The sequence below is a fragment of the Protobothrops mucrosquamatus genome, unplaced genomic scaffold (assembly GCF_001527695.2).
Source record: "Protobothrops mucrosquamatus isolate PMUCROS unplaced genomic scaffold, P.Mucros_1.0 scaffold2783, whole genome shotgun sequence".
NCBI classification, from domain to species: Eukaryota; Metazoa; Chordata; class Lepidosauria; order Squamata; family Viperidae; genus Protobothrops; species Protobothrops mucrosquamatus.
In genome coordinates, this window is record NW_015388820.1 from 28,237 (window position 1) to 50,188 (window position 21,952).

The 21,952-nt window shown below is 43.6% G+C and overlaps 2 protein-coding genes across 2 annotated transcripts; one reads left to right on the plus strand and one right to left on the minus strand.

The window, feature by feature from the left end:
- Positions 1-495: 495 nt before the first annotated feature.
- LOC107296391 (advanced glycosylation end product-specific receptor-like) lies at positions 496-5,721 on the plus strand. The gene is made up of 5 exons (XM_015825735.1): positions 496-541; positions 1,845-2,135; positions 4,505-4,684; positions 4,830-4,885; positions 5,546-5,721. Exons 1-5 carry the CDS (start codon positions 496-498, stop codon positions 5,708-5,710), a joined length of 738 nt encoding a protein of 245 aa, XP_015681221.1. The 3' UTR covers positions 5,711-5,721.
- Positions 5,722-6,028: 307 nt separating this feature from the next.
- DRC7 (dynein regulatory complex subunit 7) lies at positions 6,029-21,520 on the minus strand. Its single transcript, XM_015825737.1, has 16 exons — positions 21,356-21,520; positions 19,916-20,090; positions 17,415-17,540; positions 16,652-16,846; positions 16,217-16,375; positions 15,341-15,559; positions 14,528-14,656; positions 13,998-14,070; positions 13,207-13,335; positions 12,763-12,891; positions 12,106-12,332; positions 11,109-11,324; positions 10,077-10,187; positions 8,494-8,604; positions 7,962-8,214; positions 6,029-6,063 (listed from the first exon to the last, which is right to left on the minus strand). The coding sequence occupies exons 1-16, from the start codon at positions 21,496-21,498 to the stop codon at positions 6,029-6,031; spliced, it is 2,430 nt and encodes an 809-aa protein (XP_015681223.1). The 5' UTR covers positions 21,499-21,520.
- Between the last annotated feature and the right edge of the window lie 432 nt (positions 21,521-21,952).

Genomic DNA, 21,952 nt, shown 5'->3' on the forward strand with positions numbered 1-21,952 from the left:
TGTTTGCTATCCAGTTTCCGCAGGGACTCATCCGTCGACAAGCTCTCTCTCCTTTTCCATGATTCAGACGCCTCTTTTTTTGAATGTGTCAGAAGGATCAGACGTGACGTTGAATTGCAACATGGAAGGCAATGTTTCTTCAAAGTGGTTTATAAACTGGATGAAGATGGGGAGAAAAGACAAGATTAAAAATTCAACCTGGACTTCTGTAATTACGAATAACGTTAACAAATCCAGCACCTTAATTCTTAAATCAACTGTTATTGCTGATTCTGGAATCTATCACTGTAAAACTGGCGATTTAGTACATTCGCAATTGGGGAACACAAGTGTGACAATCTGGGGTAAATATGCCTATTCATTCATTTATTCTTTCATTCTTTCATTCATTCATTCATGCTAGGGAACCTTGAATTCTTTTGCAGTTGTCCATTCTATGAAAATGTAGCAATATGGGTGGCTTTGGGGGTGTCTAATTAGTCCTGCAAAAGTGGTATGACTGATTTGCGCCTTGTGTGGACTCAGAAGCAATACGTGAGACGTTTGTTAAAGAATTTAGTCCCATTTAATGACCTTTCTTGCCAATGGTGTTAAGTGAATCACTGCAGCTATTAATTTAGTGACCTGGTTAGTAAATGAAACTGGCTTCCCCCATTGACTTTGCTTGTCAGAAGGTTGCAAAAGGTGATCACCTGACCCCGGGACACTGCGACCATCGTAAATGTGAGTCACTAAGTGTCTGAATCTTCATCACGTGACCACGGGGACGCTGCAACGGTTGTAAGTGTGAAAAACGGTGATAAGTCACTTTTTTTCAGCGCCGTTGTAACTTTGAGCAGTCCCTAAAACAAACTGTTGTTAAGTCAAGGAGTCCCTGTATATCTGTAGCCATGCAAATAGATGCTTCACCTGATTGATGTCAGGCTTCCTAGGAACCAGGAAAGACACAAGGAGTGATTGTTGAGTACAGGCAGTCAACTATTCCAAGTGAGCATTCAAGGTTACAACAGCCCTGAAAAATGTGACTTATGACCGTTTTTCACACTTTTCACATGACTTGACAAATGTCTCACTTAGCGACATAAATCTGGGGCTCAGTTGTGATTGTAAGTCAAGGACTACCTGTGGTCCCCTTTATTGTTCATCATTCACAGACTCTGTGGAGGCTCTCAGTCCTCCAGGTCCTGATTGTCCCAAAGGTGCTTTTTCAGGAGGCAACTGGATTTTCTTGTTTTTCCTTTGAAGACGTTTCGCTTCTCATCCAAGAAGCTTCTTCAGCTCCGACTGGATGGTGGGGAACAGGAGGATTTATACTCCTTGCAGACAGCTGGTCATTTGCATCCTTTGAGAGAGTCGTTGAGGCCACTTGGAGGTTTGTCTGTGTGCTCAGGATCACCTGAGTAGTGCAAATGTGTGTGGACCCTGAGGACAGAAGGTAAACCTCCAAGTGGCCTCAACAACTCTCTCAAAGGTTGCAAATGACCAGCTGTCTGCAAGGAGTATAAATCCTCCTGTTCCCCACCATCCAGTCAGAGCTGAAGAAGCTTCTTGGATGAGAAGTGAAACATCTTCAAAGAAAAAACAAGAAAGTCCAGTTGCCTCCTGAAAAAGCACCTTTGGAATGGTCATCAATTATCTGTTGCAGCAGTGTGTGTGTGTTTGTGTGTGTGTGTGTGTGTACGTCTGCTTGTGCATGTGCAAGTGTGTGTGTGCGGGGTTAGCATTGTAAAGCATATGACTCGTCTTCTAATATTTTATACAATTCTGTTTCCTTTGCCCCAAAACAAAGCAGGGCTAAAATACAGAGGGAAATTATGACCTTTTTTTTGTTTTTTGTTTTGCAGAAAAACCCAACCTGGTGGTGAATCAGACCCCACAAAACGTCAGCAGAAAAGCCGGGGGAAATGTCACAATTACGTGCAATTTTAGCAGAGTTGACAATCTCAATTTGGTGAAAGTGAAATGGTACAAAGACAAACAGGAGCTCAGGAACCCAAAACACTCTGAGAAATTTAAGCAGAGAGTGCTTCTTAAACTGGTGAATGTAACTCTGGAGGATTCGGGAAACTATGTATGCACGATCAGGATCAGAAATCGAACGGGATCAGGAAACGGAACGCGGGTTCACGTCACTAGTAAGTGGCGGGAATTTTCTGTGTGGTCTTACCAGGCTGGTCCGTGGTTTAACGTTAGGTGCAAACAGCCAGATCCATACATGCCGACGGTACAAAATTACTGATTTATTCCCCAAGCCTATAAACAGGAACCTTCTCAGACTAACAGTGTAAGGTCCTGCCTTAGCTATGTTTTCAGGAAACCAGAACTCTTGAAACGAACGTTATTTCAAAAGGATCTTTTACTGGGAGAAAGTGATTGCAGAAAAGCCAGGTGGAACCTGAAGTTCCCGCGCGAATCGTTAGGCTAATTTCCCCATTGTCCAAACCCCATCCCAATGCCCCCTGCCCATCAGGAGCCAATCCGCTGGTGTGAAGGTGTTATGAGAACTCTGAGGTGAGAAGGTGATAACTAAGCGTCTTCTCGGCACTTCTCTGTCTGGAACCTGGGCATGGACTTGTCTGTGGATAGTTGAGCAGATCAGTGTTGCCATCAATATAAATGGCCCCCTCTTGCCAGAACAACCTTCAGTGGCTAACAAGACCTTTAAAACAATGGCTAACAAATGTAATTATATTTGTACATATTTAAGCAGCAAACATGCAGTCTGGTCACATCATAGCTACCTGCAGAAATGTCAAATTTAAAACCAGAAGGAGGAAGCACCGAGAGAGCAATTTACTGAACATGATGGGGAAGAGTTTTTGCTGAATGGCCACGCTCTCTGATCAAGACCAGGAAATTATGTAGGAAACCATGAGCTCTGCCAGAAAGACTGGCAGTCTAATTTCACTTCTCTGTTTTCATGATTCAGTTAGCCTACCATGGGCCCGCCAGGAGGAGCTGGTAGAATTGAGATTAGCCTCTTAAAGACTTAGGGAGAGGAGAGAAGGAAAAAAATGGTAGAAGTAGTAGTAGATTGAAGAGTGAATTTCTGTGAACAATCTGGAGCAATCCAGAAATGTAGGGATTATAACTCACAGCTTCACAGTCATATAGGGAATGTTGTCCCACGTCCTTGGAAGCTTCATCGCAGCTCTCAGGCAAGACCCAAATGCTATAATAGCTAAGTATTGGAAGGTGACCAAGGTGGGCCATGGATTTCAGTGAGTAGCTTTGAACTGATCACTTCATGTATGTCATCTTGTGTCCCGGCATGTCCAACTCAAATCTGCAGATGGAGGTGGTCCATGAATGCAGCCTGTGTCAACCCAACCTTCTCCTTTAGACTTTCTTTGACCCTTGATTGAGTTGAACATCAAGGTTGTTGAAATTATTGTCTTTTTTCCCCCCTCCGCAGCTGCAAATCTATTGGTGATCCAGTCACCACCTTCCATCCAGACAACAGAAGGGGGAAACCTCACCATGGACTGTAGAGTCCAGGGGAAGGAAACCAAACACCTCCATAATGTTTCATGGTATAAGATTGCCTTTGATGGACAGAAGACCTTAGTGACACACGGAACTGATGTTCTGAAAGACCGAGCTTCTCTGTTTTTGAGGAACATCAAAAAGGAGGATTCTGGAAACTATATCTGTGAAGTTGATAGATATGGCCAGGGGAAAGCAACTAGGGTGACAATCCTTGGTAAATAGAACAATTTTCTCCCCTTTCTATGGGAATAACCCACAGTTTGTGACTTAGCATGTTTGGTGAACCCAAGTGATTCTTCTAGAAATTGTTGACTGTGCCATAACTTCAGCCAGGAGACGTTTGGGTATCCTAAACCAATTGGTTTCATGAATCTGATTTCATGGGTTTCTCCCAAAATACCTCTGATATATCTGATATGGCTACGTTACAAATTTGCCTCTCCCAGAGAACGTTGGCATGGAAACTAGAGCACATAGGGCACTAGAGATCACAGTGATATCACGTGTGTTGTGATATTGTGCAAATAATGCAATAGTATTTTTTCTCCCTCCCCCCTCTCCCCCAGGATGTTGAGTATTCTAAGAGTATCTCTGGAGCAAGGAGTACAGATAGTCCTCGACTTACCACAGTTCATTTAGTGACTGCTCAAAATTACAATGGTATTGAAAAAAGTGACTTATGACTGTTTTCACACTTACAACCATTGCGGCACCCCCAAGGTCACGTGATCAAAACTCAAAGGCTTGGCAACTGACTCATATTTATGACGGTTGCCGTATCCCGGGGTCACACGATCCCCTTTAGTGACTTTCTCACAAGCCAAGTCAATGGGGAAGCCAGATTCACTTAACAACCGTGTGACTAACAACCACAGTGATTCACTTAACAACTGTGGGAAGAAAGGTCATACAATGGGGGAAAAATTCACTTCTGCTGGTTGGCAACATAAATTCTGAGTTCTCTTCCGAGGCTGTCCATTAATACCAGCTCATTTCCTGTCGCTTGTTGGAGTAGGACGTGAGAAGCCATCACAGAACATCAAGGTCAGTGGTGACGGCAGACAACCAGGCTCACCCCAAGAAAATACCGGGGGCGGAATCGGAATCCCTGTGGGGGTTGGAGTAGCCGTGGGCACCCTCATCTTCTTGCTGCTTCTGGGCGCCGTGTTGTGGAGATCAAAGAGGAAGAATAAAGGTGGGACCTTCTTCCACAGCTGTCCTTTCAGACTTTTCATCCTGAGAAGGAGGAGAACAGAATAATCAGAATAACAGACTTGGGACAATTCTTGAATGTCATTGAGGACTAATGCTTTGCATTCCTGTTTATCTCACTCCTGTAGGAGCTTCAGAAAACCCCTCGGAGGCCGAGCCTGCTGCAAGCAAAGAAGCTAGGAAGGTAAATCCAATGGCTGCTTCATCATGAAAACGCACCAGGGTCTCTACCTTGTCATCAATTGGGTGTTTAAATACTTTTTGGGTTGTTTGTTGTTGTTGTTTTTACAATATCTATTGAATATTTTAATAGCATCATTTTTAATCAAATGTCTTAATAGCCATACAGGAAGTCCTCGACCTGGATCCATTCATTGAGTGACTGTTTGAAGTTACAACGGCAGGGACAAAAAGGATTTGTGACCGTTTTTCACCCTTAGGACCGTTGAGGTCATGTGGTCAAAATTGGCACAGCCCAAACTGTGGTGCAGTAAACCATTTATAGACCTTCAATGCAGGTCGTCCTCAACCTGCGTCCACAATTGAGCCCAAAATTTACGTTGCTAAGCGAGACATTTATTAAGTGAGTTTTGCCCCATTTTACGACCTTCCTTGCCACATTTGTTAAGTGAATCACTGCAGCTGGTAAGTTAGCAACACCGTTGTGGCTCCGGATATTATATGAACCATTCTTGCAGTGTCTGTTTCTGACAAATGGCCTGTGAGAGGTGGCTTCTTTGTGGAATCTCAGAACTCACGATGGTTTTTGTTCCTGTTTAGAAGAGCTGCTGCTTCTAAGATCGCAGTTAAAATCACCCTTCTTCTGTCCCTATCTTCCTAACAGCACACTTCTTTGACCAAACAAGTGAGCGATGTGACTTACGCTGACATCAGATTCCACAAAAGGGAAGTTCCACCAGATGCTGAGGTTGTGTATGCAGAAGTGAGACTGGGTGCAAAACGGCCTGAGAACAGAGACAGAGGGACTCAGCCTGCAGGCCTTCACTGAGAAAAGAGGAGAGAAGAAGCTATTCAGAGAAGAGTCGTCTTCAGAAGCTCCTGAGATATGTCCTGCCATGAAGCAGATGGTTCCTTTCAAAGCCTTGAGAAGTCTTCCCCTGTTATCCACGAATGGAAGAATTGCAGTCTGCCTCCCCTTTCCTGTTTCGGTAGAGATGGACAACCCCCGTCTTCTAAACTATATCCTTGTAACCTCCCACTTAGATTACTGCAATTATATGGAGCTGCCCTTGAAGAGCATTCAGAAACTTCAGTTGAGGCAAGATGCAAGATAAAGGGTGCTGGCTACTTGGCACAGGTTAAACTCTTACTCCATGATCTCTCCTGGCTGCCAGTGTGTTTCTGGGTGCAATTCAAGGTGTTGTTGTCACCCTTAAAGCCCTACGTGGCTTGGGACCAGGCTATCTGGAGGGACTGTCTTTCTCCAAGAGTCTCTACCCACCCAATTAGATGGAGCAGATTGGACACATTGCAGATCCCATCAGCCAAAGAGAATCAGCTGGTAGGGACTGTAAGAAGGGCCTTTTCTGCAGTGGCCCCCTCTCTGTGGAATATACCCCCACCCAAGAGATTAGACTGACTCTCTGAAAGGCTCTAAAAATCTTGTTATATACCCAGCCTGGGGCTCGGACTATGTCAATGGCCCTGTGTTCTGACTTTACTGTTAATTGATTAATTATCTCAGCTGCTGTTTGTATTTATTTTCTGGATGTTTTTATTGTCTTAATGTTTTAATTAATTGTTTTAATTGTTCTATAGTTTCAAAAATATTTTGAAATATTTTTGAAATATAAGCCACAGAGTCACTTGATTTAGATGGGCGGCTATAGAAAATGAATGGATGGATGGATGGACAGATGAATGAATGAATGAATGAATGAATGAATGAATATGGGGATAATTATTGGGAGGAACCTTGCAAGGTAAATTTAGAGAGATAAAGGCTACAAAGAATTTTGAAACATCCTCAAAACATCTATCTTATTTTTGTATGACCATGAACCAGTTACCAGGAGAAAAAAAGTAGGTTGATAAAGCAATATTAATAATGTGTGTGGTTGTGTGTTGCGTAAGTCATTAATCTGCACATTTAGCTAGAAACATAGCTGAGTAATACTGAAATCCATCCATTGGAAATATACCCCTAACTTCTCCATTTGAACTGGAAACCTGCAAAAACTTATCAGAAGTCAGACTCTTGTTCAAGTCAACGCTTGGGATGGGTGAAAAACAAAGACTCCTAAAATCTACGCTCCCCACCCAGTTCCAAGGACAGGGCATGACCTCCCAGCAACAATGGGAGTCAGGCAACAATAATTAGAATACTGAAAGGGCACACTCAAGCACAGGTCAAAGTACATTTCACAACGAACAGGCATCTCAATCACAAAGCCCCAAAGAATGTATAAAAACTCACCTACTCCCAACTCAGCCACCCCAGAAACATGCTGCGTCACTGAAGTTTCTGGCAATTCAATAAACAGAGACCTCCTTTTGAAAATGCAGCCTGCCTCCATTTTATTTCCAGCATCTTTCTCCCGGCTTGGAACCGGACTGGATTTTTCTTCCCACACTAGCAATCACACTTGCCTAGTCATGCTGGCAGTTTCCTGCAACCCTTCCTCTTTCCTCTGCTTTCTCCAAGCTGAGCTTACCAAACTACAATGTTCTTTTTAGCTTGCATACCTAGGAGACTTCTATTATTATTGTCTGGACATTCATGAATTTGCCCTATCCTGCTTCAGTGACACCACAGCAGTTCTCTTAGAATTAATATTAATTAGTAGCAAGAGGAAGTCTCTCAGAATTCAGACAGCGAGGTCTCTTAAACTTTAAAGGAAGGGAAGAGGAATACTTTGGATTTAAATTTGATATTCAATTTATTGATGTAAAATCATGTGAAGAGGAGGAAGAGGANAGAGAGAGAGAGAGAGAGAGAGAGAGAGAGAGAGAGAGAGAGAGAGAGAGAGAGAATCAAAATATCTGCAGTGTTTGGCAAATAAAAAATAAAAAAGTAGAGTTGCAATTCAAGTTCCACTTAAAATAAAAGACAGAACTTTGGTCTCAATGTCACTACCACCATTTTGACTTTTTTTGACCATCTCCTGCAGACATCCCTGTTTGGAATCAGAGTTGAGGAGACTAAGAAATGGAAACAGACTGATGGAACCTGAGCAAACTTGGCCCTTTTATGACTTGTGGACTTCAGCTCCCAGAATTCCTCAGCCAGCTATGCCAACTTTGAAGACCCCTGGTTTGGGCCATGGAGAGCCAGAGGTCCAATGACTGCCTAGATACCTTCTCAAATCGTGCTTGAATGAGGTTGGCCTTGTCAACGAGACGATGCTTGAAATCATTCAGGCAATCTTCTTTCAGGCGCAAAGCGAGCCACTTGGACATCTTCTCAATGCCTCCCACCTGAATCAGGAAGGGCGCCAGGTAGTCCAGCTCCTGCTCCACCTGGCGCTGGCGTTCCTCTTGCTGTTGTCGCTCCTGCAGAGGAAGGGGACAGACCAATATGCTTGATGGGGAGCTGACAGCCCCACTGGATAGACCAGACCAGGAAGGAAGGATATCATGGCGACTTCTTGCTACATCCAGCCCTTGTGCCCTAGTTCTCCTGACCTTCTCAAGAACCTTGGGATGACAATTAAGATGCTAAGAATTCCCATAATTCAACCCCTGATTCCTTGCTAGTTTTGATCATTTCCAAGGAGGAGGAAACGGCCCATAAATGCTGTGTAGGTCGATCCCAAAGAACCTCCAGCTTACTATGGTTTCACGATGTTCTTTACTCTTCTCGTTCCTTTCCGTGTCATAAATGGAGACGCTCAACTTGCTAGCAGCCTCTTCCTCTCCTCGAATCCGCAGAAGGTCCAGGACCTTTGATGGCATGGAGATATCAGAGAGAGAATCATAGAAGGCTGACCATAGAAGGCACCCCAAGGATCATCGCATTCAACCGCTGCAGGTGCAGCAAAACCAATTTGTCAAGCTGGCCCGACTAGGGACTTAGGAAAGAAAGACCCTCGACTCCATGATTGAAGTGAAAGGTCAACTTTTGCTAAGTTCGAGCAGTTACAGCAAAAGCAAAGCTGGATTTGAATATTCCCACGCAAAGCCGATGGCTTTCCCCTCTTCCTCAGCCCCCTCCCCCTGAACAGTCCACCTGTGTCCAATCCCATTCCTTTCCGATGTTTTGGGTTCGAGTTATGTTTTGGGAACAGCTCCGAGGTTCAACTTGGAAAGTTGCCAACTTGGCAACTGTAAGACTTGTGGACTTCAAATCCCAGAATTCTCCAGCCAGCATCAATCTTTAAAGCTTGTGGACTTAAAATTGCCAAGTTTGTAGACCCCTGTGCTAAAATATTACACATTAGAGGTGAAAGGGGGAGTGGGATAGGGAAGGCATATGGTTTGAAAGAATGAACGATCAAAAGAAGTTCAGGATTATAGACGCCTTCTTGGGGAAACAGGAACTAACATCAAGGGGTAATTAAGAGAGAAGCTCTAAATGAATAGCATAGCACTGGAAGGGACCTTGGAGATCTTCTAGTCCAGCCCCCTGTTCAAGCAGGAGAACCTATACTATTTCAGACAACTGACTGTCTAGTCCAGGGGTAGGCAACCTTGGCTCTTTTTATGACTTCTGGACTTCAACTCCCAGAATTCCTGAGCCAGCCAAGTTGAGGGGAAAGGGAGAGGTTTCCAAGCTGAGCCATGCTGGTTCAGGAATTCTGGGAGTTGAAGTCCACCAGTCATGAAGGGGCCATAGTTCCCCCATGCTGGCTGAGGAATTCTGGGAGTTGAAGTCCACCAGTCATGAAGGGGCCATAGTTCCCCCATGCTGGCTGAGGAATTCTGGGAGTTGAAGTCCATGAGTCATGAAGGGGCCATAGTTCCCCCATGCTGGCTCAGGAATTCTGGGCGTTGAAGTCNACATGAAGGGGCCATAGTTCCCCCATGCTGGCTGAGGAATTCTGGGAGTTGAAGTCCACCAGTCATGAAGGGGCCATAGTTCCCCCATGCTGGCTGAGGAATTCTGGGAGTTGAAGTCCATGAGTCATGAAGGGGCCATAGTTCCCCCATGCTGGCTCAGGAATTCTGGGAGTTGAAGTCCACCAGTCATAAAAGAGCCGAGGTTGCCTACCCCTGGTCTAGTGGGTCTCTTCTTAAAAACCTCCAGTGATGGAGTGTCCACGATGAAGCAACGAGCAATTACTTCTCTGTGTACGTGTGCAAGCACAGGGTAGCCAGGAAAATGGGTCAGGGTGCATTCAACCAGAGGGCAGGACCTCATAGACCCCCCCACCCACCACCGCCAATAAATAAAAATATCTCCCCCTCCCCAGTACCTCTATCTCAGATTCCCACACTTGATGCCGGGAACGCTTCTCATCTTCCATTAGCTGCATCAGCATTTCATAGAGATGGAACAATTTCTTTTCTTTCTCCACAGGCCCCGCCTGAGAACAAAGGAGCCCAAGAGCAGATTTATGAATCCTGAACTGAACTGAGATTCAAAGGAGATTCAAAGGAACCGAGCGATGGGGGAGAACAACCCACTCAGTGCTCCTGAGATCGTAGGATGGTTGTCTCCTTTCTGTGTGTGTTTTAAAAAATATTTCCAGAAATGACCCCCACGTTTATAGTCCATCTGATCATGAAGTGTATACAGGTAGTCCTCGACTTACAACCACAGTTGAGTTGTTCAGTGAGTTTTGCTCCATTTGCTCTCATGTGATCCTGAGACACGGCAACCGTCATAAATGCGAGTCAGTGGCCAAGCATCCAAATTTTCAAACAGTATCCACGGGGATACTATGAGGGTCGTAAGTGTGAAAAACGGTCATAAGTCACATTGTCGGTGATGTTGTAACTTTGAAAGGTCAGTAAACCAACTGTTGTAAGTGGCGTATTTGTTCCTGAAACATGTCTACCGGCTGCATGGCGCCCCTAAGCGGATAATTTCGGACAGGGGGGTGCAGTTCACAGCGAAGTTTTGGAGAACTTTCCTTACATTAATTGGATCATCTCAAGGTTTATCATCTGCTTTTCATCCGGCATAAGGGCTCAGTTAATTGTGTGACAAGAGTCCCATGCTCTACCGACTGAGCTAGCCGGGCAACGCTGGATTTGCAGCGTTGACACAAGGACTACTCATAGGTTTAGTCAGTCTCCAACAGAGGCCTGAGGGAGCTCTTAACTGACCCATCAGGAATCCCATCAACCCACATTATTTGCCAAAGAGAATTCAGCTCCCTGGTTCTAAGTGACGGATACTCAACCAGAAAGTCTATTTATGTCTTGCAACCGTTCATTTAAGTCCCATTTAAGGCCATGGGTTGGATCCACCGTGACCTGCAGGTACCGTATCCTTCATTTACCTGATAACTGATGCACATATCCCGGCTCATGATAACCTTATTTCCCTTGCTGTCCACATCGGAACGCTTATTAAACTCCCTCCTGGAAGGGGTGATGTAATTCTCGTTGCAATGATAGGTCAAAAGGATCTTATCCTCTGAGATCCAAAAAATGCGTTCGGCCACATCTTCATCAGCCAGCTTGCTTGGGTTCCTGTGGAATCTCTCGGTGATTTTCTAGAAAGTATACAAGCAGGAGAGGACAGAGTAGTATCGAACTCCTGACTGCCAATATTTTGCAATGAGTTGGTTGGGATGGGCCATAGAGAGGTAGATAGCTATGCTGGTATTTGGGCACAAATACTAGCTAGCAATTAAAATCGCATGAAGTATTAGTACGGCTTTATAAAGCCTGCATAAGGCTACACCTGGAATGCTGCATCCAGTTTTGGTCACCAGATTACAAAAAAGATGTTGAGACTTTGAGAAAAGTGCAAAGAAGAGCAACTCAGATGATCAAAGGTCTGGAGACTAAAACATATGAAGAACAGTGGCAGGATTTGGGAATGGCTAGTCTAGAGAAAAGGAGGACTGGGGGGGAGAACATAATAGAAGTATTCCAGTATTTGAGGGGAATGGAACAGAACAGAATAGAACTGGAAGGGACCTTGGTGGTCTTCTAGTCCAGCCCCCTGCTCAAGCAGAAGAACCTATACTATTTCAGACAAGCGACTGTCTAAAGAGAGTCAGCTTAGAGTTTGGGTAGATCTTCAACTGAAGCTGGTAAGATGCTCCTATTCAGATTAACCCGCCTCTATTGTGGATTAAATCTGCTCAGAAGAAACTTGCATATCCACAGCAATCCATTTAGATGGAACTGGAAATTTATGACAATAATACCCCTCCTCAAAAGACCCCTTCCCAAAAGCTTTCTTCTGGGGGTTTCCTACCTTCTAAGTTTTGTCTCTGGAGGACTACGGGACATCAACCGAATACTGCCAATGGTGGCTGTTCTTACCAAAATTGGTCGGGCATTGCTTTCGGTGGTAGCCATTTTCTTGGTAGGTTTCTTGATTCTTTTGCCAAACTCAGTGTGACGGTAACTGAGGAAATCTAAGCGACCTTCAAAATACTCTGCCATCTCTTGGGAAGTTTCTGAACGTTTCTGAAGGCCATCCACCCGTGTCTCATTGTAGAACTCCATTGTGCGCTCGGTCTCCGGTTCCATGGTCTTGTACATATGTGCTGGGAAAACAAAGAGAGGTCCAGGATGGAATCTCCAGTTAGGGAGTGTAGAGAAAAGCTGATGAGATGGATCTCCATCCTTCTTAGGTAGGTAGGTAGGTAGGTAGGTAGGTAGGTAGGTAGGTAGGTAGGTGGATGGATGGATGGATGGATGGATGGATGGATGGATGGATGGATGGATGGATGGATAGATAGATAGATAGATAGATAGATAGATAGATAGATAGATAGATAGATAGATAGATAGATAGATAGATAGATAGATAGATAGATAGATAGATAGATAGATAGATTGGATGGATGGATGGATGGATGGATGGATGGATGGATGGATGGATGGATGGATGGATGGAATGAATATTGCCCAATCTAGAGACAGTCAGTTTTTGTTCTCTTGCCAAGAATCAAGGCCCTTTGTTGTACCAGATACCTTTCAGTCCCAGGGCATGTCCAGGTAAGAATTGCTCTGCTATGATGTTGGTTTGCTTATTTAATTCTCGAATGTCCAACTTGTCTTCACGGTACTTGAACCACTCTTTCACTTCAAGCACCTTGGTACCTGAAGGAGGAAAGAGAAGAAGAACAGCTGGTGGTAGGCCCAAGAGGGTTGAGGCCACCCAGAAATGAATGAATGAAAGAAAGAAAGAATGTATAAAGTTCCTCCAATTTCTGAAGGAACAGAAGTTGCCTTCAGAAATTGTGGGAGCTTCATCACGGGAAGCTTTCAAGAAGAGACTGGACTGCCATCTGTCAGAAATGGTGTAGAGTCTCCTGCTTGGGTGGGGGGGGTTGGACTAGATGACCTACAAGATCCCTTCCAACTCTGTTATTCTATTCTATTCTCTCTGGGATCTTCAATTTTAAATCTACTTACAGTCTGGATCTTCATACAGCGTGAGTCGGGTGACTAAGCCATTGGCGTTAAGGTATGGTGCCCATTTCTCCAACTTGGCATTCTTATACTGAATCAGTTTCTTGCCTTGTGGACAACGAGCCTCAAATTCTAGAGAGAAGAGCAGAGAAGACTTTATACGTGGTGAGAATAAGAAAATGAAATTCTCCAAATATTGATGGAATTACAATTTCTTTCTTTCCTGACTATCAACAGCCTGATGGTTAACCGATAGTTAACTGCAGATTTTGCTGATCTGTTAGCTACCTGCAGACTGAGCTGCACTTTGGGTGCCTGATTGACCCGAAATAATTGATGGACTGATGGGGCTGGGTAGCTACTTGCTAGGTTGATTGCATGCATGGACTTCACGTTGAACTTTTCTACCTTACTATAACTACGCTCAACTCTCTTTTAACCCAATCCCTCCTTTGCCTCCAAAATCCTAAACTACCCTAACCCTCACCCTGAGCCTTCCCTTCCTGAAACCATGAGTGGAATCTGATAGCTGAGCTCAACTTGATGACTTTCTTCTCAGCTTCTCCTCAGATTTCTAAAGTCTCCTTCTTAATTTTCAGGCAAGCTATCTCAAAGAGGAGGAGGAGGAGGAGGAGGAGGAGGAGGAGGAGCTAGTTATGTGCGCCCTGCAATAATAGGCTATTTGTTACAAACTGGTCCTTTCTGAGAGGTTAGATAATATTGCTATCATTTCCTCACCAAGCTTGCCTACTGGAGACACATCAAGATTGGGAAAACCCCCCCCCCAAGGATACCTTTGGGAGATACATGGATCTGTTCCACCCAAGATGCAGGCATGTCAAAACTCTTCGATTCTTCTTCCTTCATCTACCAGGATGCAATAAATAAAGCTGTGAGAATGCTCATCTACCAAGGTCCATGTTATCTAACTCCTGCTCTGCATTTGACAGTCTGTTCTGTTCTGTTCCGTTCCGTTCCATTCCGTCCCATCCTGTCCCGTCCCGTTCCATCCCATATTCTCTTCTCTTCTCTTCTCTTCTCTTCTCTTCTCTTCTCTTCTCTTCTATTCTATTCTATTCTATTCTATTCTATTTTATTCTATTATCCCTATTCTATTCTTTGATATTATATAAACAACTTTATAAAGTTTATTAAGAAAAACTGATCAAGGTTAGGCTTAGGCTAAGTTGCTTAGTTGACTGAATAAACTTAGTATGATGTGTGCAGACAGCAATTAGTTTTGTAAGTGATCTGGGTCACTGGATTGCACAAACTCAGCAGCCAAACAGTTAATATTGGGGGGGCGCATGTGGTCATCCCTTACCAAATCTTCCACATCATCCTCACCCAGATCCTCCTCCTCCTCCATTTCTGGCAGGGACAAGAAAGGTTTGTCGGTGCTGGGAAGCATGAATTCCCACCGCACAGGGTCCCCGAGATCAAACTGAAGATCCTAGAAAATCAACAGATCCAAGTGAATTCTCTGCAAGAAACGGTTCTGCTCAGAGGGAATCTTACGTACGTCAACTGACACAGTTCTTTACAAAATTACTAATTTACAGCCTCCAAAATCCTTTAAAACTACACAAACATCAGAATTAATTATATTTCAAATTGCAAACACACACACACGCCAACACACAAAACTCAATTAACACAATGTAAACATAATTATAACGCTGACCGTTCAAACGAAGAGACTCAACCCACATCACTTGATTTAATCAACCCCTTCTCTGGGGTCCGCATGTACATTTGCCCACCCCTCTCAAGGGTCATCCTACAATCAGCACGCAGACACTTCTACAACCAGGACCAGCTCCCTTATAGAACAATGTTGCTGTACCCATTTTTTCTGCAGCTGCCCCCAAAGCAAATCTCTTTGGTTTGGGGAATAAATATTTCTCCTGTCCTCACAGCTGTCTGCATGTCATTTTTATTTATTCTTGCACAATTCCGGCTCAAGTTAGAACCCCGAATTATTCTTCTGAGAGTCTCCTGCTTTGAACAGGGAGTCGGACTAGAAGACCTCCAAGATCCCTTCCAGCCTTATGATTCTGTGTTCTAGGTTCTATGGGTTGAAACTAAAAAGAAGCTTGAGATTCCTCCGAGTAGGAAGGCCCAGCCAGACTCTTACCTTGCAGCCATTCCAGCAATCCTGCATGTTGATCCAATAATTCCGATGGTTCCACAGACACTCGATACCCAGGAAGTGATCATCAGCAGGGCCGTAGCTTTTTCCAGTGAAAGGGTCAATAAAAAAACTTTCGGGCACTTCCCGCTTGCCGGAGAGAACGAGCACCCAGGCGTGGACCCGGAGACCCTGCAGACGGTCGGGCTTCGGCTTCTCCTCCAGCTGCAGCAGAGAGAGATGGGGGGTGGGGGGAGGGAGCAGGTCTCTTAGCAGGTTCCAGGTACTGAATGCTTGTTCTTTGCCAAAGGTCTTTCCATGATCTGCAAACACAGGTAGTCCTTGACTTATGACCACAGTTTTGCGACCAGAATTTCCATAGAATAGAATAGAAATAGAATAGAATAGAATAGAATAGAATAGAGTAGAGTAGAGTAGAGTAGAGTAGAGTAGAGTAGAGAATAGAATAGAATAGAATAATAATATAGAATAGAATAATAATATAGAATAGAATAGAGTAGAGTAGAGTAGAGTAGAGTAGAGTAGAGTATAGAATAGAATAGAATAGAATAGAATAGAATAGAATAGAATAGAATAGAATAGAATAGAATAGAATAATAATATAGAGTAGAGTAGAGTAGAGTAGAGTAGATTAGAACAGAACAGAACAGAACAGAACAGAACAGAATAGAAATTCTTTATTGGCCAAGTGTGATTGGCACACAAGGAATTTGTCCCCAGGTGGTGTCTGTGAACGATCTGCTACGCTTCTAACCAGATTCCTCCAGGGTTGAGCTGTCACCTGTCTCTTGACCTCTTGATGCCTTCCCACAACACTCAAGTCAGCCACCCCAGCCCACAAGTCTCTCCTAAACTACGTACGGCCTTCTTCTCTTCTTCCTCCTTCTGCTTCTTCTCTTCTGCAGCCTGTTCTTTGGTCTGTTGCTTCTCTTCCTGGCGTAACTCATACTTGCTCCGCAAGTCACGCGGGGGCTTGATGGCGTATTTCTTAGTCTTCTCCTTTTTAGCTTCGACTTGGACCTGGGGCCAAAAACAATCCCTCTTTTTTAATCCAATCTTTGGAAGTTGTTCATTGCTAAATGTCTGCCTATGGTCAGGAGACCCAGGTGAAGCCCAAATGCTTTTAATTGTACAAAAAGGACGTGACATATTCTACTCCAGGTGATTGGCCCAAAGATACCCAGTCTGCATTCGTGCCTAAGGCAGGACTAGAACTTACCATCTCCTGGTTTCTAGCTTGGCACATTAACCTGTAGGCCAAACTGGTTCTGGATCCCACCCATGTCAGGTTCTCACCTCTTCCGGCTTCTGTAAGAGTGGGCACACTTCCTTGGACTCATCCATCATGCAGATGTCCTTGGTGGCATAGCCATTCACGCAGTAGGCATCATAGCCCGCCCCAATCAGCAGAGAGCATAAAAGGACACTGAAATCAAAGCAGTTTCCTCGCTGGTACCTCAAGATGGTTGTTGGTGAACATAAATAGCTGGGCTGGAGAGAGAAGACAGACATGCTTTAACCTGCTGTGGTTTTCAATCTTTTTACTGCAACTTTAGTTCTCTGCACTGCTTATTTTTATTATTGATTACTATGGATTTCGCTGTGAATGTTTTATACCTGTGTGCTTCAATAAAAATTTTGATACACTGTTTTTACTCATAGTTTATTTAGTTCAATGAATATACAACGTTACGTTCATTAGATAGACCACAAAAATTAAAGACACAAGGGTACAAAATATACCAGTTAATGAATATAATGAATATGCCTGACTGATTATATGCCATGAATTCAGTGTCGACTTGTAGTGACCACATAGATGGACCTTCTCCAAGACAATGTCCTTAACCTGGTCTTTCAGATCTTCCAATGACGCACACATTGGCACTGTAATTGTGATAGTATGTGTGAATGGCCTTGGATGAGGGTGTTAGGAAACACCGATGAGGAGGTCTACCTTAAGCCATCTTTATCACCACATCTACATGGCTTTGAGTTCTTCTTTGCGTCAGCTCCCCCATGGGACTTTCAGGTCACCCATGCAGGTCCTATTTCTTACCGGTGCTAGCGGAGACAGAAGAGGCTCCATGGTGAGATAGTCAGAAACAAAACGGGCCGCACTATCCCAGTTGTACAACTCTGAGTAGGGGAGCAGAGTTGGCCGGACAGTTGTGCTTACAAATTTCTGCAACAAAAGAGCCATTGGCTTACTTTCACAAACAAAGCCAACATAAATCAGGACTCTAAGCTCATCAGAAATATAATCCCATCTCAGCGGAGTTGAGATTTGAACTCAGAAAGCCAGTTTGGTCTAGAGGTGAAGGCACAAAGGCTGGAAATCAGGAAATTGTCAGTTCTAGACCTGCCTTAGGCGCAAACACCAGCTTGGGGAATTTGAGCCAATCACCAGGAGACGGTGAGTTCTAGTCCGTGAAAGCTGGCGGGGGAACTTTGGGCCGGTCACCAGGAGATGGTGAGTTCTAGTCCTTTCTTAGGCATGAAAGCCAGCTGGGTGACTATGAAGCAATCACCAGATTGTGAGTTCTAGTCCCACCTTAGGCACAAAATCCAGATGGGTGACTTTGAGCCAGTCCTTCTCCCTCAGACCAGCCCACCTTACAGGGTTATTGTTATGGGGAAAATAGGACAAAGAAGGAGTATTGTGTGTGCTTGCCACCTTGAGTTATTTATAAAAATAATAAAGGTGTGATAAAGAACATTTTAAAAAAAATCTTGTAAAAGCTCTAGCCTTTCCATATTATGCATCAAAACATATAAGCAAAACATTCTCGGATATGATACAAAAGCCTATGTCTCGTCATGGCTAAAAACAATAAGTGCTTCCAAAATACCAGCCCAGCTCTGGAAAAAGGATTTGGTAAAATTGGTATTTTTTTATTTTATTTTTTGCGATCTTTGCTTTTTTAAAATGGATTGCATTAACCCTGATCGTCTCACAATATGATCACACACTTTGTCATTTTTTTTAGATGATTTTTAAAATTCTGCTTCAACGTTTTAATTTTCAGCGAGTTTCTAGATAAGCAAGTTCAGGGTAAATCTGTTTTTGTAGGCCAGTATAACATTCTAGATACTCTGCAAAATAAGTGAGCTTATTTAAAAACACGACATGTAAAAGTTATATTTTTTTAAAAAAAACAGGTTTGCCAGCTGCTGTTTGCTCTTTGCTCACTCCACACAAAAAGAGGAGCAGGTTTTGCAAAATGACATGCAGAAATCCATCCCAGGAAGAAATTTACAGATTGTCTGCTTATCCTGATCAGATAATGCCAGAGAGGATGTTTATGGGCAGCTTTTACACCATTATAATTTTGCAGCTGGGAGGTCACCCGCTTTGCGGACAGATAAGCAAATATAAAAGTTGTCCTTTCACAAATTCAACAACATTCCACTTAAAAAAAAACAACAACATCGAAGAAAACTTTAAAAATTAGGATGTGGAGGACAAGTGAAGGATTGTGGTGTTTGTTATAACCTGCAATTTCCTGGGAAAACCACTTTAGAAAATTCCTGGAAATTGAGTTTTTGGATTAGCTTCATAAAAATCTTCTGCATTTTTAACAAGCTGGGTGGAAGTTTGTTCTCCTCTATTTTGTTAAAAGCTGATCAACCAGCTTGTTTTTTTTAAAAAAAAAATGGCATCACACAAAGAGAGATAAGGAAGCAACAGCTTTGAAAATAGCTGAATTGGGGGTCCTGGACAATGTTTTTCCCCAAAATGGGTGTGTCTCCCACACTTCCAAAATATACATCTGATGAACTGCTAATTGGTGTTTAAGTTAATGAGCGATAGAGGCAAATTATGGATAGAGAGGGAAGATGCTGCTTGTGCTTTGGTTAAGATGGAAAATTGGCCATCGTTGACCAGTTTAATAGCCATTTGTTCTCCTTGGAAATTGCTCTGAGATTTCACACAAGCGTAACACTAGGGTGACATGGTAGCAATCTTCCAATATTTGAGGGGCTGTCACAGAGAAGAGGAGGGTCGACTTATTCTCCACAGGACCAATAAGGCAGGATAAGAAACAACAGAAGGAAACTAATCAAGGAGAAACCCAACCTAGAACTAAGGAGAAATTCCCTAAGAGTGAGAAAAATTATTCAGTGGATTAGAAATTCAGAAATTAGTGGGTATTCCATTACTGCAGTTTTTTAAAGAAGAGATTGGACAACCATTGAGACATGGTGGCGCAGTGGTTAGAATGCAGTATTGCAGGCAAACTCTGCCCACTGCCAGGAGTTCGATCCTGACTCGCTCAAGGTTGATTCAGTCTTCCATCCTTCCGAGGTCAGTAAAATGACGTCCCAGATTGTTGGGGGCAAGAGGCTGACTCTGTAAACTGCTTAGAGAGGTTGTAAAACACTATGAAGTGATAGATAAGTCTACGTGCTACTGCTATTTGTGCAGAAGTATAGGAATTCTGTTATTCTGTTACAACCATTTCTAGCAGTCCATTCTCAGCCTGTTCATCAAGCATCAGTTTCCAGATTCTTGGGGCAACTTGGAAGTTTCCTTCTAGAGCTCTTTGCCCGACTTACTTCCATGCCACATTCGTTGATTGGGTGAAGGAAGAGGGGCACACGGTCCGGGCAAAGGTGTGCGTATTGCCGATGAAAATTATCAGCCACCTGTAGAAGCAACTGCTCCTTGGGGGTGTTGGTTTTGTAGGACTCCGGCAAGTGGGCTGTGTCAATCTTGCTCCAATCAAATTCACTACATGCAGGAAAGACAAAAAAGGAAAGGCTGGTAGTCCTTGACTTACAACAGTTCGTTTAGTGACCGTTCAAAGTTACAACAGCATCCCCCTGGTCACGTGATCAAAATTTGGATGCGTGGCAACTGTCTCATATTTATGGATAGAATATGGAATGGAAGAACAGAACAGAACAGAATAGGAATTCTTTATTGGCCATTGTAACTTTGAACAGTCACTAAACAAATGGTTGTAAATCGAGGACTGTTTGCACCTAGAAATTTGCTGAGATTTCAGGGAATGACTTTACAATAGGAGACTAAAAGCGGGGTGTGGTTAGTTTTGCTCTAAGCTAGAAACAGAACACTTTCTGACCAAGTTCAAGGTGCTAATGTGCTAATGTGCTATTCCATCGTGCTGCAATTCCACTGAAGTTTAAGAGAGTTTTTTAAAAAGTTCCTGCAGCATAAGAAGAACAGAGGACTTCAGCTTTTTCCTGCTATCATGTTACAACAACCTTCACCCGTCCTTGAGTCAGCAGAACATAAACTGGCATGATAAGCTTCCTCTTGGCCCATCGCTCTCCTGCCTCAGTTGCTTCTGTTCCCGTGTGGCCCTGACTCTCAGAGTAGAGGGTGATAACCCTTCAGAGATTTCACACACCTTGACGCTGCCAGGGATGATGTCAGAAGAAAGGGAAAAACTAATTAGCACAATTCCCAGGCTGAAAAAGATGTTGCCAGGCCATATTTCTGCCAAGACTCAGTGCACATGAGCAAGGGCGCTGAATCTATATGCAAATATGAATTCCTAATTTCTAGAAGAATGGCATTGTTTTGCATGCCCCCCCCAAATTTGGAGAGGTGCATCCTTTGTCTACGGGCCACAAGTATAACTGAAATTGATGTCTACTTTGATGTGGCCTTGGAAGGGTTAGAATATGCTACAAGGTGGATTTTCAAAACATGCCAATACATTTCAGTGTAGATTTTCACAACGTGCTAATAAATTTCATTGTGGATTTTCCCACCATGCTACAACGTGGATTTTCACAACATGCTAATAATTTCCAGTGTCGATTTTAACAATGGGTTAACAAATGCCAACCCAGATTTTCATACTGTGCTAATAAATGTCGGTGTGGATTTTCACAATGGGCTAATCAATTTCACCTTGCTAAATTTCAGGCCGTTTAGGAGGCTTATGGCACAACCTATTGTGAGAACCCAGAAAAGGGGTCAATACAGTAACTCACTTTCATGCGCCCAAGTTAGGTAGTGCTTACCCTACAGCTTTAGGAACGTGGACTTTGATCCGCGACAGCTGCTTCTTCAGGTCTTGGAGTTCATTAGTAAACTTTGAGGATTTTTGCAATTCTTCCTCACCTCCCGTTTCGGGAGATCCAGATTTTTCCTCTTGGCCCTCCATCTTGCTACTCGCAACAGCACAGGTTGTCTGAAAAAACCTGGGTGATAAAGTCATAGAAAGCAAAATATCACCTCCAGAACAAACAATGTCCCTGCACTCTGGATATATTGTTCATCTATGTCAGGGGTGAGCAACTTCGGACCGTTTATGACTTGCAGACTTCAACTCCCAGAATTCCCGAGCCAGCAGGGGTGGGGAACTATGGCCTTTTTTAAGACTTGTGGACTTCAACTCCCAGAATTCCTGAGCATTATCTTTAAAAGCCCAGTTATTTTTGAAATCAGTTTTCCAAGGCAGCAATCAATATTTGAGAAAGTTATGACCACTTTTCACACAACCGTTGTAGCATCCTCATGGTTGTGTGATCAAAATTCAGACGCTTGGCAACTGACTCATATTTATGACGGTTGCGGGGTCCCAGAGTCATGTGATCATCTTTTGCGACTTTCTGACA

What these genes read in the sequence shown, in the direction of transcription:
- DRC7 (XM_015825737.1), bottom strand. Translation starts at nt 21,498, where the DNA reads ATGGAGGGCCAAGAGGAAAAATCTGGATCTCCCGAAACGGGAGGTGAG. An exon ending in TCTTACAGAAGCCGGAAGAG is followed by an intron (nt 16,376 to 16,651) that starts GTGAGAACCTGA and finishes TTTTGGCCCCAG; the next exon opens with GTCCAAGTCGAAGCTAAAAA. An exon ending in GCTGTATGAAGATCCAGACT is followed by an intron (nt 12,892 to 13,206) that starts GTAAGTAGATTT and finishes TTCCTCCTTCAG; the next exon opens with GTACCAAGGTGCTTGAAGTG.
- LOC107296391 (XM_015825735.1), top strand. Translation starts at nt 496, where the DNA reads ATGACTGATTTGCGCCTTGTGTGGACTCAGAAGCAATACGTGAGAC. An exon ending in TCAGAAGCAATACGTGAGAC is followed by an intron (nt 542 to 1,844) that starts GTTTGTTAAAGA and finishes TTTGTTTTGCAG; the next exon opens with AAAAACCCAACCTGGTGGTG. An exon ending in ATCAAAGAGGAAGAATAAAG is followed by an intron (nt 4,685 to 4,829) that starts GTGGGACCTTCT and finishes TCACTCCTGTAG; the next exon opens with GAGCTTCAGAAAACCCCTCG.